Genomic DNA, 15203 nt, shown 5'->3' on the forward strand with positions numbered 1-15203 from the left:
GGAAAGGGAAAGGGAAAGGGAAAGGGAAAGGGAAAGGGAAAGGGAAAGGGAAAGGAACACAAAATATTTGAGCAGACCTTCTAAATTGAAAACCTGAAAAAGTAATCAAACAATATTAATTATCTAAATGACAACAAGGAGATAAATTCCAGCCAGCATGGCAGTTCAGAACAAATCATGTCATAGCAATTTTTTTTTTATTTTATGACAAGATAACAAAGCTTACTGGGAGAAAAGAATTAGATGTCAAAAGTCATCTTGGCTTTTGGATGACTTCTGACAGTATTTCACATGACGTTTTCAAAATCAAGCTAGGATGGCGTGTCTTAAGTGTAATAAATAGTTAGCAACAGCTTGTATAGGTACTTAAAATTTTTCCATGCCAGAAGATGTTCTCAATGAACTGCAGTTGAATTCTGCATCTGATGCTGCTCCGTATTTTCATTACAGACAGGTATACAATAGAAATAGGGTATAATCATCACATCGTTAACTAATAGCAAATTGACAAATTTGGGGAACAGAACTTAAATAGAAAGTGCTATCTTTCCCCCAACTTTTTTGACTTTTGGGCAAATTTGTACTTTTCAAAGACCTGCTCATACTTGCATGTGAGTAATTACCTGAACAAACTACAGGATAAGAAGACATAAGGTAACAGCTAGATTGTAATGTATCCCAAAAAAGCTCTTACTTGGAGGTGATGATGTGGAGGGAAAATTTAATCTTTCCTTTGGTTAGGGGAATGGAAGTGACAAGTTTTGTGGTTCGTTCCAGGCCTATTCTCTACTATTCTTTAAATTGCTGAATTATATTAAAATCAATTTCTGTCTTCATAAAGTACTCTTCATTAATCAACACAGCACACTTCATTAATCAGTTTATAGATGATAAATTCACTTTTCATCTTTATTTAATTATAACATGATAAAACATAAATGCCATTTAATTGCCATGTCCTGTTTAAACTCAGTGTGATCTTAAAGTGCCTCATTAATTGTGCCTGTGGCCAAAAAAACAAAAAGAAAAGCCCTTAATGATTAGGAAGCTTAGAAGCATAATATTGCATGAAAACCAGATAATGAAATGCATATTTTGATTTGTTGTTCTTGATGAGGCTATTTATATTTTTGTAGTGACCACTCTTGTGTTGGATATTTGTTGAAAGCACCTATGTTTTTCTTCTAATACTTGTGAAGTCCAGTTCAACCATCAGTTCAGTCATTACTGTTACTTACAGGTTATTATTTTGAGCTCTAGTTCACCCCATCCATAACAGCAAACTAGGTGGCAGTTAGAGGCATTGCTAGGAGACATTAGGCATCTTAGGCCTTTATCACAGCTGAGAACATCCGTGTGAGTTCAACTCTGAGGTTTATTGGATGTGCTTTAGCAGTGACAAGTGTCAGACAAAACTGCAACTTCATCAGTTCGTTTGTACAGCAATATTTACAGTGCAATTCATCGTTTTTTTTTTCTCCTTCTGATTGTGCTTATTCAAGAAAGCTACAGTCAGCCCCCACATAGGCAGACTCTCCCCCATGCAGCTGCTTGAGCTTTGACCCGCTGTTGGGAGGTGCCGTGGAGCTGGAGGTTGAGAGATGCTATCTCCTTATGCCAAATCGTAGGGCCCCTACATCACTTGGTTGAGATATGAAGAAAAATATTTCTGTTAGAAAGCCATTTTTGAACATAGCATAAAATAAAGTTGATGCACTTGTACTAATTGCTTGCTGACAACATGCAGTCAGTAGTTGTCCTAACCTCTACCTTAATATTCAATCTTTCCTAATAGTTCTACTGTAGTTGTCTCCTTTCTTAGATGTTGCTGGTAAATATAACATCTAAATATTGTGCAAAACGTTGTGGATCAAAAATTATGATCTTAAAGCGAATGGAACATTAACATGCAATGGAATAACAAAATAACTGTAGCAAAGGAAGAAGTAAACAACCAAAATGTACAGTTACTGAGGTGAATAGAGAGATTGCCAACTTCCTTTGAAAGTTCACACTGACAATTCCTTTAGAACTTGGATATCTGAAAAACAGCATATCCTTAATAATTTCTTTTTGCAATTTTGAACAGAAACTTACCACCTTTTCCAGTTGACATTAAGATAACTTTATGATTCATAATGAAATTAATTGAGACTAAGTTATTTAAATTATCCTGTGAATAGGAAGCATGCTTTTGGTGGGATAATTCCACTGGAAAACACCTCAGCACTTTGCAGGCCTTTATGATGAGGATTTACACTTCAGGCCCCAGGCTGCCTTCCCAATGGCACACTGCAGCAGTGCAGCCCCCTGAGAGTGCCACAGCCCTGTGTGCAATACTCGTAGGCTGAATGGGGGAGTTTCTAGTGATCCAGTGCACATTGTTCAAATCACTGAAAGGACTGTAGGAGCAAAGTTCAGCAGCTATTTCTTCAGATTCTTGGTGGCCATACAGTGTAAATAGAGACTTTTATCACAGTGATGTGTTAGTGTTAACATTTGCAATGCAGTAGGGATTTTCAAATTGAATAATGGCTTTCCTCCTGATTCAGAATAATCTGAATATGAAATTTTACTATAAATTTTATAGTGGCATGAGATGAACTCATAAAAATTGGGACTCTGCTAATATCTAATCAGTCTGGAGAGAGCACTAGATGTATATCCCTGAGTGTTTTATTATAATAGAAATCTATCTGTATTTAATGATGAAGTGTCTCAGACAAATCATTTAAATTAGTGCTATCTCAAATCATCATTCAGAGCGATCCTCCAAAAGAACTAACACTGTTCATTTCCATTGTGTAACGGAGAATAACAACTGAGTGAAATGTTTCAGTAAAAAATATACAAGTATATATATAGTATATATATTGCCATATAAAATCTCACCTTTGTTCTGATTTTAAACAAAATATTTTAGTTATTGTGTTTTTCCTAAGGCAGATAAGAAAGTCGTTGCTCATAAAAATTTAGCATGTAAGAAAAAATATAAATTATGTGGAATGTTCTGTTGCCTTAATCAATGCACACTCGAAGACTCCAATAAGAATTCTGAAATCATCGCTGCGATAACATGATTTCTAACTCAGTATTTATGTTATAAGATGATATTGGTGAAAATTAAAACTCTTTGAAGGAGAAATTCGGTGAAGTTGCTTACTCCTTGCTCAACTTTCATGTAGCTGGTGATAATATGTTTAGGTAATTTAATAGCATCTCCCTAACGAACAAAAAAGACATTATCTCAAGTTGTCAAAATGTGCAAAATGAAAAATAGTGACTAGATGCTGGATTTGGCATTTTTAGTTAGAGGACAGAAAACAGAAACAAACTAAGGTCAACAAATTTTGCTTAAACCCAACCATGATTACTGCCAGATGAAACTAATTAGTTCCGTGATTCTTACTTCATTAAGCATGTTTCAGAGAGACTTCTGATGAGAGACCATGCGGAGGAGAAGGCCTGCTTATGTGCTCAACTCAGTTTTGAATTCACTGTAACTCTAAGTGAACAGTGTAAGGAAGCATTAATTTAAACAGCTAACCAGTAATTGAGATGCATATTGAATTCCTCTGGAGAGGAAGTCAGAGGCACATCTGGCACATCTATGGCATCTCATGGGAGCTTCATACTGAGCAACTTTATTGGCATAGTGTAGCACCAAGCCAAACTAAATTTGTTTTATAGATGAGTCTGCCATCCTTAAGTGAATGAAAAAACAAATGAGGACAAAAAAATTAGTGCTGACTTACAACTTTGTTCCTTTCTGTGCTTTTCTCACTGCTTCATTGTGTTCTGATTGAACAGTCTGGCTCCTTCATGATTTCAAGGCTGTAACTTCACAGGAACCTGTCTTAACGTTACCTATAAATCCACTATGACAAGGTTTATCAAGAGACTGAGTTGGCTGCCAGATGATTTTACTAGGTCAGGCATCTCAGAGAGAGAGATCAAAAGCCCGTCCTAAGCCATGGTACTTGAGTGTAGAATAGTGGGGTTTCTTTGTAAGTAATCACATAGAAAGGAATTTCTGTCTTTGCATGTAGTTTTCTGTAAACTAGCTAGATAGACTGGAAGTAATCTTCAGTAATGTCCTCTGTGAGAGTTAAAATTCTGACTCAGAACAAGCATTTCAATCTTTAAATGCTTATAACAAGTATTATGCTAACTGATATGTAGGTATGGTTGATTTAAAGCTCTTCTTGCAGTCTTAGTTCAGTGTTACATATGTTTTAAATTACAGTTTATGACTCAGAGAAGCAGCACAGAATTATTAGGTATATTGGACAAATTGGAGGATTTTCTTTAGAAAGCTGTAGTGTGATGTCTAAAATAACTGCTGGTTTTATTGCATTAATTAAATTACTTTGTAACAAAAATCAATTTCTACCTCTTTCCTAACCAGTCTAAACCAAGTTTGGTGGTATTAAGATTATATAAATGACTGACATGTATCAAGGTCACTTAGAGCCCAAAACTTCAGTCACACAGAAGCTTTAGGTCACTAGAAGAACAGTAACTCAGGCCATAGCAAAACAAGGATTCAAAACTCAGAAGGGAGCACTGTAGCTATGGATTTATATTTTTGCTTCTTTCCTTTTAAACCACCATGCAAATTTCTCTTATTGCTGACTCCCTGTGTTACCTCTCTATCTGACCACCTGGTCAGGAGGAGAAAGTCATTTGCCTGGACTTTAGATGTTTGTCCAGGTGCTCTGCCTTAGTTTGGGGCTGTATTTGTGTAGTTAATACACACCCTGGAACAAGTGTTTGTGGAAGTGATCTGAGCTCTCCTGCCTGCTCAACAGAGAGGCAGGTGAGTCCTTGGTCATGGCAGACTGCAACTGCTTTCTAGGCTATCACCTAACTGAGGTCTAAAGAGGTAAAGGGAGCATGACCAACACAGTTGAAGTAAAGCCTGCTCGGCTGCAGCAATAAAGCAGATTATATGATGTGTTTTGGCAAGTCAAATCTGTCCAGGGGTCAGAAGGGTGGGTCAGAAATGCCATCACCAGACTTACTCCTTGTATTTTCCCTATGTATATGGCACAGGCAAAGCCTTTGCCTACATAGCTTGCTATCTGTATGTGAACTCAAATGGATCACAACTGAAGGTAATATTTCAACAAACATCCTGTTGGAAACAGAGTTTTCTAATTACAAAGCTTTTTCTTTAACACAGTGGTCATGGAAGAACTGAAAAAAAAAAACTAACTCCCACCAAAAACACAGAACGTGACTAAGATTAAATTACTGAGATATTTTTGTCTGCGTGTGTGTCTATGTGCTTCTCTATTTCTTCACGTTCTGAAATGGTGTGACAAGGAGACGCAGAGCTTTCCTGGGCATCTGTGCTAAATGAACACTGTAGAAGAGGTTTCCCTGGCAACGCAAACCATATGTAATAGCTCAAAATAGCTTTTCTCCAGCTCCTAGGATTTCTTAGTGGTTTGCTTATGATTTCCATTTAAATCAAGGTATGTTTTCACTGTTCAAAAAGGTTCATTTTCCCAACTTCTATTAAAATGAACAGGCTTTGAAAATGCTTGTCTTGCAAGAGTGCCTCCCTTCCTCTTGACTTCTAATTAATGAGGTAAACTCAAGCATAGCAAATGGTGACAGCGGCTCTCCACTTTGTCAAATGTATTCCTTTTGTGTTTGCTGTTCAAAACACTGTTATAACTGTGCTGGTAGTCACTATCACTGGTTGCAACAGAAAACTTCTAGTTCAAGTAGTAGTCTGACTTTTGTGATATTATAATCATGGGAGCTATATACGTTATGTGGTATTATCTTGAGAATTACATAGTATAATGCACCAGTTATAATGTACATGTTTAAAGTTTGCATGTTACTAGCAGGTTTTAGGCAAATTGTGGTGCTTGAAAAAACTAATCAGTTCTTAATGTGTTCATAAGAAAATAGGTATCCAAGGTTATCTTTATTATAAACAAGCAGTAATACCAAGAGGCTAAATTGTTTCCCTGCATTTATATAAGAAACACGTAGCAAATCTGAGATAGAATCCGTGGATGTTGATTTTGAATTCCTAACACAGCTACTCGTGAGGTCATATCTTTTACAAGTTAGAAGCAGTCTTGGAGAGCTTGTGTTTGGTTAAGTCAATTGCTAGTCCTTGGGAAAGATTCTTGTCCAACAAATTTCAAAACATGCCTAGCAGAACCAAAGAAAGATTGAGGACTCGTTCTTTTCCAATGAACATTTATTTAGCCTAAGTATGTTTTAGCTGATAAAATAATGAAGAAAATAATTGACAGTGTTCTATTTTGTTCTGTTTCATTTCTAAGTAAGGTATCCTTCTATATCTGTGCCCTATTTCTTGACAAAATGTTTTTAAAGCAAAGTCATTTAAATACTGTATCATATATTCTAACTTCACGTGCATATAATATCTACAAGTTCCTCTACATGCTTTTAGTTATCTTTCTGCCCGTGAGCAGTAGACAGAATTTTAGTGAATTATCCTGATTCATCATATAAAATGAAAACAGTTTCTAGAATGAAATATAAGATGATTTATGGTAGTAATTAGTGGATAAGCAGAATTGTTGGAAAGACCCTGGCTGTGAGTTCTTGTTCTATCTATTTTAATTAGCTTTGAATTGAATTTTGACTATTAAGCATTTCCTTGGGAAAGGGGGAGGAGGAGCATTGGGAGATTTGTCGGAGCTGAGTGGTGGAGTCTGAGCATAGAGTCATTGATGTGGGGCCTGATTACACACAGGAAGAAACTTTTACAGTTTTGATTTACAGATTTTTGAGTTTAGTTCCTATACTCCCTTTAAGCTCATTCTGTAAATCTGTACTTCAGCATTTCTGTATTTATTTATCTTGCATACCTACAGATATTATATACAAGGCATATTCTTTATTATATCACCTGATATAGTTATTCTTAAAATATAGTATCATTATTTTCTTCTAGCTGAATGAATTAGTATGCAGTGGGCTAACTCTAGCTGATTTACTGCATCAAATCTCTTTATTTCTTTAACTGTGAAAGATTTAGTAATGTTCCTTATGGCAGTATTGCAGATATGTTTTTTGTGCGTGTCTGAGTTGTTTACTTAGAACTATGAACATAAACTGTTCATTTCTTTTACATTTCTGTCTGTAATTTTCAAATCAAGCAAACTCCCCCTTTTCCAACAATGCTTCAATAATCGTACAATTGATTTCACATGCTATTGATTTCACAGTTGCACATGTTCAGTATGTCTGTAGAACATGCTCTGCATTGGTCACATGTGTTTAATCATCTCCTTAACTTTTTTTGGAGACATTAGGCAGAGACTTTAAGAACAGTAATTAGTCTTTAAGAAGTAATTTAGCAGCTGTCTTTGCTGAGAGCAGGCTGCATGGAGAAGAAATGAGAAGATAATTGAATCATAAAGAAATTGGTTTGAAATTGATAGAATTGTCATAGTTTCTTAAATTACTATTAAATGGTATTTTTTCCCTTGTCTAATAATTCATCTTTGAAAGCTATGCATGTTAAGTGTAAGCCTGTGTGTCAAGCTTCTCCAATGATGTTGCAGTAGAAGGAGAAAATAGGCATAAAATCTGCTGAAGAAGCTTTTGAGGCATTGATTCTCATTTCTGTACCGAGGGATCCTATATGAGGCAATAGCATTTGTTTAGTCCAAATGACTCCAGTAGTCACTGTTCATTACATTCTCACGTTGCCTGAAAAGTCCTGTCCTTCCTTGCAGTTTAACAACTTCAAAGAAAAGGGTAATTCTGCTTTTTGATTTCAGTTTTGCATGAGATGCCACTTACTAGAACTTCACAGATTTTCTACTTTTAGCGAACAGTAGATGTCGCAAGAAAATTTTCTCAGTACTCTCACCTATTTTTACAAACAGCTGTGAGAGAGTTACAGTAAAATACTATCAAAACTCACTGTAGCTCCACTAATTGTCTGTGTCTTTTCTCAGTTCATAAGTAAAACTGAAGTAATATTTGGCACCAGCAGATGCAGCATCTCATTGTTGCCAATGGGCTGTTCTTCCAACATTATTGCCAAAAATGCCATCCCCTTTCCCCGGCTGCAAACCTTTCTTTCACTGCATTAAAATATTGAAATGCCACATAGACTGTATATCCATCACTTCTGAGAGGAGATTGGCTACAATATCTTAAATAATCCATTTCCAATGTTCCAAGCTTCAAATATATTTAGCAGACAGTTACTTTCTGCTTTTTCCTGAGGTTGTAATGAAGCATTTTGGCTGTCCATAGCAGACTGACATAAAATCATCTTTTTAACGTATATTGCATATAAGTCAACATATAAAGTATCAAAGAGACTGCAAAATTCTCCATAAAACAAAAATATTTTCTTAGCTTCTATTTAGGATCAGAATTAAGTAATATTTTACTGGAGATGTTATCTGATAAAAATAAGATGATTTGTTGGAAGTACTATATTTAGGGACAAAGAACTGCAAAAATGTACAGATGGTTAGGGAACATGTCCTGGTGCAGGGCTCACATGAATCACAAGCTCAGCAGCTGCTCAGCCTGGAGAAGAGGAGGCTGAGAGGAGGCCTCATGGCTGCCTACAGATCCTCACAGGGCAGCGCTGAGCTCTGCTTGCTGGTGACAGCAACAGGACCTAAGGGAACCAACATGGAGCTGCATCAGGGGAGGTTAGGGGTCAGGAGAAGGTTCTGCACCAGAGGGCAGCAGGCAGGCTCCAAGCTAGCAGAGCTCAAGGAGCTCTTGGACAGTGCTCTCAGACATCAGTTTTTAGATTCCTGTGGGGCCAGGAGCTTAACTCAGTGCTCTTTGTGGGTCTTTTCCCACTTGGGATATTCCATGATAATGTGTCCTGTTGAATGTCTTTTGGGCTACTGCAACAAATAAAAGGGTATTTTTTATTTCAAGTAGCTTTTATTTCACTGTACTGTGAGCCAAGGCTATTATCTGCTAATGGAAATAAGAATTTTAGGGAAATCTCTGATAGTATGTGAAATAATCTTGTGTATATGTGTACGTATGTATGTACGTGTCAGTGATAGTAAGGGGAATTGTTAGTTATTTCCATATTGTTGGCAATGAAAAAAAGATGACATGAATTTTCATGTCTTACACAAAAGGAACTGTCAAAATAATTGATAGCAAGTAGTAACTACAGAAAATGCATTGCCTCTGTTAAGAAGGTGCTCCTCCTGAGTATCTGAGTACACCCATCAGCATCAGCTGCTTGGATTATGACATCAAAAGAGTGTAGTAAAATTAATTAGAAGTATATTTTGTTTCATATGGGAAATTAGAAAGCATATATCTTTACCAAAACTGGAGTTTGTCAACCAAGTGGATTTGTGAGGTTTTTCAGTCATACAATTACAAGAAGTGCATTAAAAAAAGTGTTGAATGGATGCTATATTCATTATTGAAATCCCACTGCTTTGGGTAAGAAGGAATAGAGGTACCCACACACTTTGCCAGCTTACATGGTCTTCAATAGTATACTTACAGAACCATAACATACCTTCCAGCAGGTGTGCATAAATTGATGTGGCAACATAGCATAATGTAAATAAATAATAGGTATGCTTCTTGCACTGTAAGATCAGTACAGTCATGTCTGTGAGTACAGAATTAATCAAGCAAAGTAATCAAGGTAATTTAATATCATGGATTCTTCCTATTAGGAGGTATGAATGCCTTTTTAGTTTCTTTGCACAAGTGCTTTTCCATATCTTGCACATGAGAATAAAGTTTTTGTCGATCATCAAACAAAATCTAACAGTGAAATCTTGGGATTTTCTACGGTTCACTTCCAGACCATTTTCTTTGAAAGGAATAGGATTTCTTCAAGGAATTTTGATATCCCTGGAAAACTTGAACTTTGTCAAGTTCCAGATAGTTAAAAGAAATCTGAAATTAGCAACAGGCTAGATAAAGTATACAGTAGGCCCATGCCTTATGAACTAGAAGCAATTCACAGTTTATTTACCACCACGCATTGTTTCAGAGCTCACTTAAGTTCCTACTTCCTTTAAGCCAAACCTGAAATATTTGATGTTTTTTACTCTTTATTTGCATGTCCATGTTCTGCAAGTTTAGCCTTATGACTATCCCAGTAATCCCACAGTATTTTATAGCAAAAAATACAGTGTACAAATAAACAAAAGAAGTTGGCATCTGTTCAGTTTTAACTGGTTTCTCTGTTTTTCACATGTGTGAAGGTCCTCATTCAAGGAGTCAGTTGGAGAGAATCAGTCTAGGCACATAAAATCCGTTTGTCTCCAAAACTACAGGTGCAAACTTCATAAGGATCTTTTTGCAGGTCAAGGAGCACCATTTAAAATGCTTCCAGAATATGTTTGATACTTTTTAAGTGTGTTCTTCTAGCAAGAAGACAGTCCCCAAGCACACTGGGAAGTTTATCCTAACCTTGTGTCAATAAGCAATTTATTTATCTGTTATGCACATAGTATTTATTGGTTGGTCACATCTTAATTGGGTATCGTTACTGAAAAAATAATGAGTTCTTATCCCTTAAATTCTCATTTTCTTTGTCAGCCATTTGTCAAGGGCTAGTATTCAGGAAGGAGCCTGTATGTCAGAAAGGTTTTGGGCTACTTATTTTGTTTGGGTACGGGAGCACCAAAAAGGTTGAAGAAAACAGGATTAAGTGTATTCATGGTAGAATATTCAAAATGGAACAGTTCTTTGGAACTTTATTTACCTTTTTTCCTCAGTAAACAACCCGTATTTCATCAAATTGACAGATCCTGCCTAAATAGTGAAGTCAGTAAGTTCTGAGGTTTCTGGAGAGAGATGTCTCAATTTATTTTGAAGAAATAAGGAATATTCTTCTAATGTTTCCTCAGCTTTTTTTGGTAGAAGGAATTAAGTTGCTAGTAGAAATTGTGCACGTATCCTGTTTAAGTGTTGGCCTGATTTCCTAACCTTTCCCACTGTTTTGAATGTTCAAGTGACAAGTAGTAGTATGTTCAGCTTGTCATTCTCTAGAGTCCAGCTGAAAATGGAACTTCTGTAGGCAGAGGTAAAATGATTGGATTAGGGTCAATGCTCAGAAGATAAGATTCCTTTTACAGAATAGAAGGAAAATTTGTATGAAGTCATTTTTAGTATCCTCAGGTATGAATGCAAAAGAGCACATGGAGGCAATAATTACATGGTTCATTATTCGTTGACTTTAGGAGTGTAAGAAGATGCAGTTAAGGGAACTTCCAAATGCCTGATTTTCTACCAAGTGATTAGCATATTAATTCTTGTGTGCCATGTGTTGGATGCTACAGAAAAAGAGAAAGACCGATTATTTGCTCAGCAGTTTCTTCTGATACATACTTAAGAAATTGGAGCTATGTTATAGCATCTTTAAGAATATATTTTAATTCCTTGAAATAAAATTTTGATTAGAGTGAAACACATAGTGGCAATTGACTTTCTAAACAATGTCTTATAAAGTCAGCGTTTAAAGTGTTTAAGGATTCCTTTATCCTACAACATGCATAAGATGCTTCTCCTGATAACTTTACAGAAAGCACACATGACTAAATAGGTTATGACACACATTCCCAAAATTCTTCTAAAATCTGAAAATTTGGACAACTCAACAGAAGAACGAAAATTTGAATGAATATGAAGGAACAACATTTCATGAGTCTTGGCATAAAGTTTTTACATGGGTGGAGAAAATGTCACATCTCATTTTAGAAGACAGTGCCTCAGTACCTTCCAAACTGAATTATGTTTTTTTTTTTTTTTACCTTTCTTCATCAGACAACAGACTTATCTTGATTATTCACCATTCTTTATATTTTTCAAACTAAAATTACTTTTTCTCTAAGATGCACCTATGTTTGCTCCCCCCCCCCCCCCCGGAAATATGAAGTCATTTGAAATAAGTTATACCAACAAACCAGTACATGATTGAGCATACGAAACTATCCTACCTCATTGATTTTATTTTGTAATGATTTTACATAGCATCCATGTTTTCAGAATGACATTTTGAAAGGCATTTTTTTCCGTTCAGTCTGCAAATGTTCCCTATACCAGATGTACAGCTTGAAAAACAGCAATTCCTAAAAATACACAAACTGTCAGCTTTGCTTTACTGAAAGAAACTATAACTTCAGTTGAGATGGATTTCTATTTAAGTAAAGTATAAATATCTGAAATTATTCCCAAAGACTTGATGGCAATCTTATCTAATGGTACAAATAATTGCATTGTAAATGCATAATTTCAGTCAAAGTAGGGATAAAGGAGAAGTAAATTTGTTGTTGTAGGAGCTATTACTGCTGACATCAGTTCTGAAAACATCATCAATCTAAATGGCATGTTTAACCAAATAACTTGAGCTCCTGTTTTCTTCTCCCTTCAAACATCTTAAAAATAGCTCTTTCTTTGTTCTTAGACCTTCAAGCGGGCATAGCTGTAGTATCTTTTAACCTGACCGTACAGAAAATATTACAGAATCACAAGGTTGGAAACGACCTGCAAGATCATCTAGTCCAAAATATTTGTCCCTTAGTGTGCCAAACAAGCTGTGAAAGTAATGTTATTTTAAAGAAACCTTCAAAAAAGCAAGTAATGATGCTTCCTTTCCACTTAGTTCAAGGTTAATTATACTTGTCAAGAAGGCACTGATAAAAGGCAGTGAGGAATTTGACAAACCGATGGCAACCACGCAGACTGCGCATCTCCAGCAGTTCTCATTTGTCAAAGTTGCACCCATTGATAAAGTCAGAATGAGGACAGCATTTCAGAAGGCTCATTTCTTCATTGTCTTTACACATAGTAAGTCAAGACAAAGAATTAGCATCTCATAAACTGTAATAGGAAAAATTTGACAAGCTGGTGGATTTTTTTTTTTTTTTTTTTTGAGGTTCTGAAATGACAGATTAAACCTCTACATTTCACAATCCTTCACTTCTTAATGTGAATGCATTTCTATTTGTATGAGTGTGGGTGTGCACATGCATAAAGTGAGATTAACGCAGTAAAGAATTCTGCTTAAGAACAAAGGCAGTTTTAGGGAATAACTTGGATAGAAGTACTGCTTTTGAAGTGCAGACTTTAAAACTCCTACCTCTCTGCAGATTCATCTGAATTTTCCTCTGTGATCATCTGCAACTCCTGTGGGGTTTTACTTGAATCTTCCTTGACGCAGTTTTCCTCTGTGTTTGCTTTGGGAATATCTTCATTTGATCGAAGCTGTTCTATGAGGTTTTGTTGGTGCCAGGTTTGAATCGATCGGTGGTGCGCTGGAGTTGGACCGGGCACAGGCGCCAATATATTGTGGTGGACAGGACTGCTGTTTTTCTTCAGCCCATTTCTGTCCCGAGAGTGGTTCTTCAACCTGTTCTGCACCGGTGTCCCTCTGTGCTCATATCCTTCCTGCTGGTGGCAGCCCCCGGTGCCTGCGGAGCTCTGCGAGGGGTGGCTAAACCACCTCCAGCGGAGCCTCAGGATCTGCTTCACATCAAACTCTTTCTTTCCAGATACTGACATTGTTTCAGGAAAAAAAGAAAAAAAAAAAAAAAAAAAAAAAAAAAAAAAAAAAAAAAAAAAGGAAAAAAAAAGCGACAAAAGCCTATTCTTCTAGAAAGGAAATGGATTCTTTGTTATCTCTTGTGTTTCAACTCCTCTTCTTAAGAAAAGACAACAAAAGAACAAATACCGGTAGCTCGCTCTCTCTCCTGATTAATATACTGCAAGCTCTTAGAGCCGATGCTAAGCTGCTGCTAACTGTATAGGTGGGAATCCATACTGACAGGATGATGAGGTCAGACCTTAAACAAGTAAATCAGCTTAGCACAGGAAAGCAGCAACCATAACAGTACCCAGCTGCTAGGCTTACACGCAGCACTATAGCACAGCTCCCTAATATATAACCTAGCCTCACATGATCCTGAGGGATCCTAAGCTGCAACTTAAGATGCTGAAGAGCACATACAAATAAAGTGACAAGACTTTCTATCTAACGGCATTTTCCATTGCTAATCAGCAATGCTGCATTTCACAGAAGATTTATGGAGAATTCTTTTACAGTCTCCTTGCACAGATTTTTTGTGAGGATTCACTGTGAAACTATCCTGCAGTTCATGTGTTTCCTTAAGAGGTTTCCATTTGTTTGTCTTGCTGTGTAAAATTCCTACAAATGGCCTCAGTGTGGTAGCACTTACCTAAAGGAAAGAGGTAGCATTTCAATATGCTGTGCAGAGCTATGTATTTTCTCACCTATAGATAGATTTCTTGTCATGATTGCAGGGGTGTGAGAACAGAGAGAGGGAGCTCATAAAATCAGAGATGTGGTCCCTGAATGACTGTATCTGTGGAAAACACAGCTTCCTGGCTAAGTGCCTGTGTAAACACCTCTTGTCATCCTCTTCTTAATTTCACACAGACAATGAAAAGAGTGTGATTATTTTTTTTTAAACATCTTTATTTTGATAATGTACAGTGCAGCATGTTTTCAGCAAATTTATTAGATGGCATATTCTCATCCTTTCATCAAGAGACAGGGCTGTGAGAACTGCCCTGCCTTGTGTTATTTCAAAACACACAGGATCTGTGTGTTTTGAAATGATGTACGTGCACTGTTTTTGCAATTCAAAATAAATAAATAAATAGGATTTTTTTGTTGTTGTTATGTTCTCCACAGTGTGCTGTTAATGATGTATATATCTGTAAGCAGTATGCAGAAACAAAAAATTGTAAAGCAGTCAGTAAGACAGGATTCAGAATTAAAGGAGGGTACCTCCCTCCATTACATCTTACATCTCTTTTTCAGACCTCCTTTTGACTTCTGTTGTGATGTTTTTTCTATTTCCTAAACTCCACTGATGGGGTTTTGAACCTTCAAACACTGAAATCCGCCTTCTCTTTTCTGGCTGCATGTAGTGCAAACAGTGAAATGTGAAGTAGAGTTTTGTAAAGAATCAGCAAATTGACATAATAGAACTAAGAAACATCAGCTCTTATGCTGGGCTGCAAAATTTCTCTCCTATTCCTGAGATTCAAGCAAATTATATCAAATGATATGCAGTCTCATGAAGTGGATGGAAAAATTCCAGGGCAAAAGAGAAACTGTAAAATAGTTGGAGAAAGTTATGCTATTTAGATGCATAGAGGGAAAGAAATGACTTTAGACAAAAGAAATTATGAGAAAAAGTTGGCCATAAAAGGCAAGA

At 36.4% G+C, this 15203-nt stretch overlaps 1 protein-coding gene across 2 annotated transcripts in view; it reads right to left on the minus strand.

Moving 5' to 3' along the window:
* The window catches only part of KLHL4 (kelch like family member 4), a 32612-nt gene extending 19091 nt beyond the window's left edge, over positions 1–13521 (minus strand). For both annotated transcript variants that reach the window (XM_042876473.1, XM_042876472.1), the window contains exon 1: positions 13100–13521. In XM_042876473.1, the coding sequence (XP_042732407.1) occupies positions 13100–13521 (422 nt within the window). The remainder of the gene's footprint in view (positions 1–13099) is intronic.
* Positions 13522–15203: the final 1682 nt, after the last annotated feature.

The sequence above is a fragment of the Lagopus leucura genome, unplaced genomic scaffold (assembly GCF_019238085.1).
Source record: "Lagopus leucura isolate 7727_CA_CO unplaced genomic scaffold, USGS_WTPT01 Super-Scaffold_100016, whole genome shotgun sequence".
Classification (NCBI taxonomy): domain Eukaryota; kingdom Metazoa; phylum Chordata; class Aves; order Galliformes; family Phasianidae; genus Lagopus; species Lagopus leucura.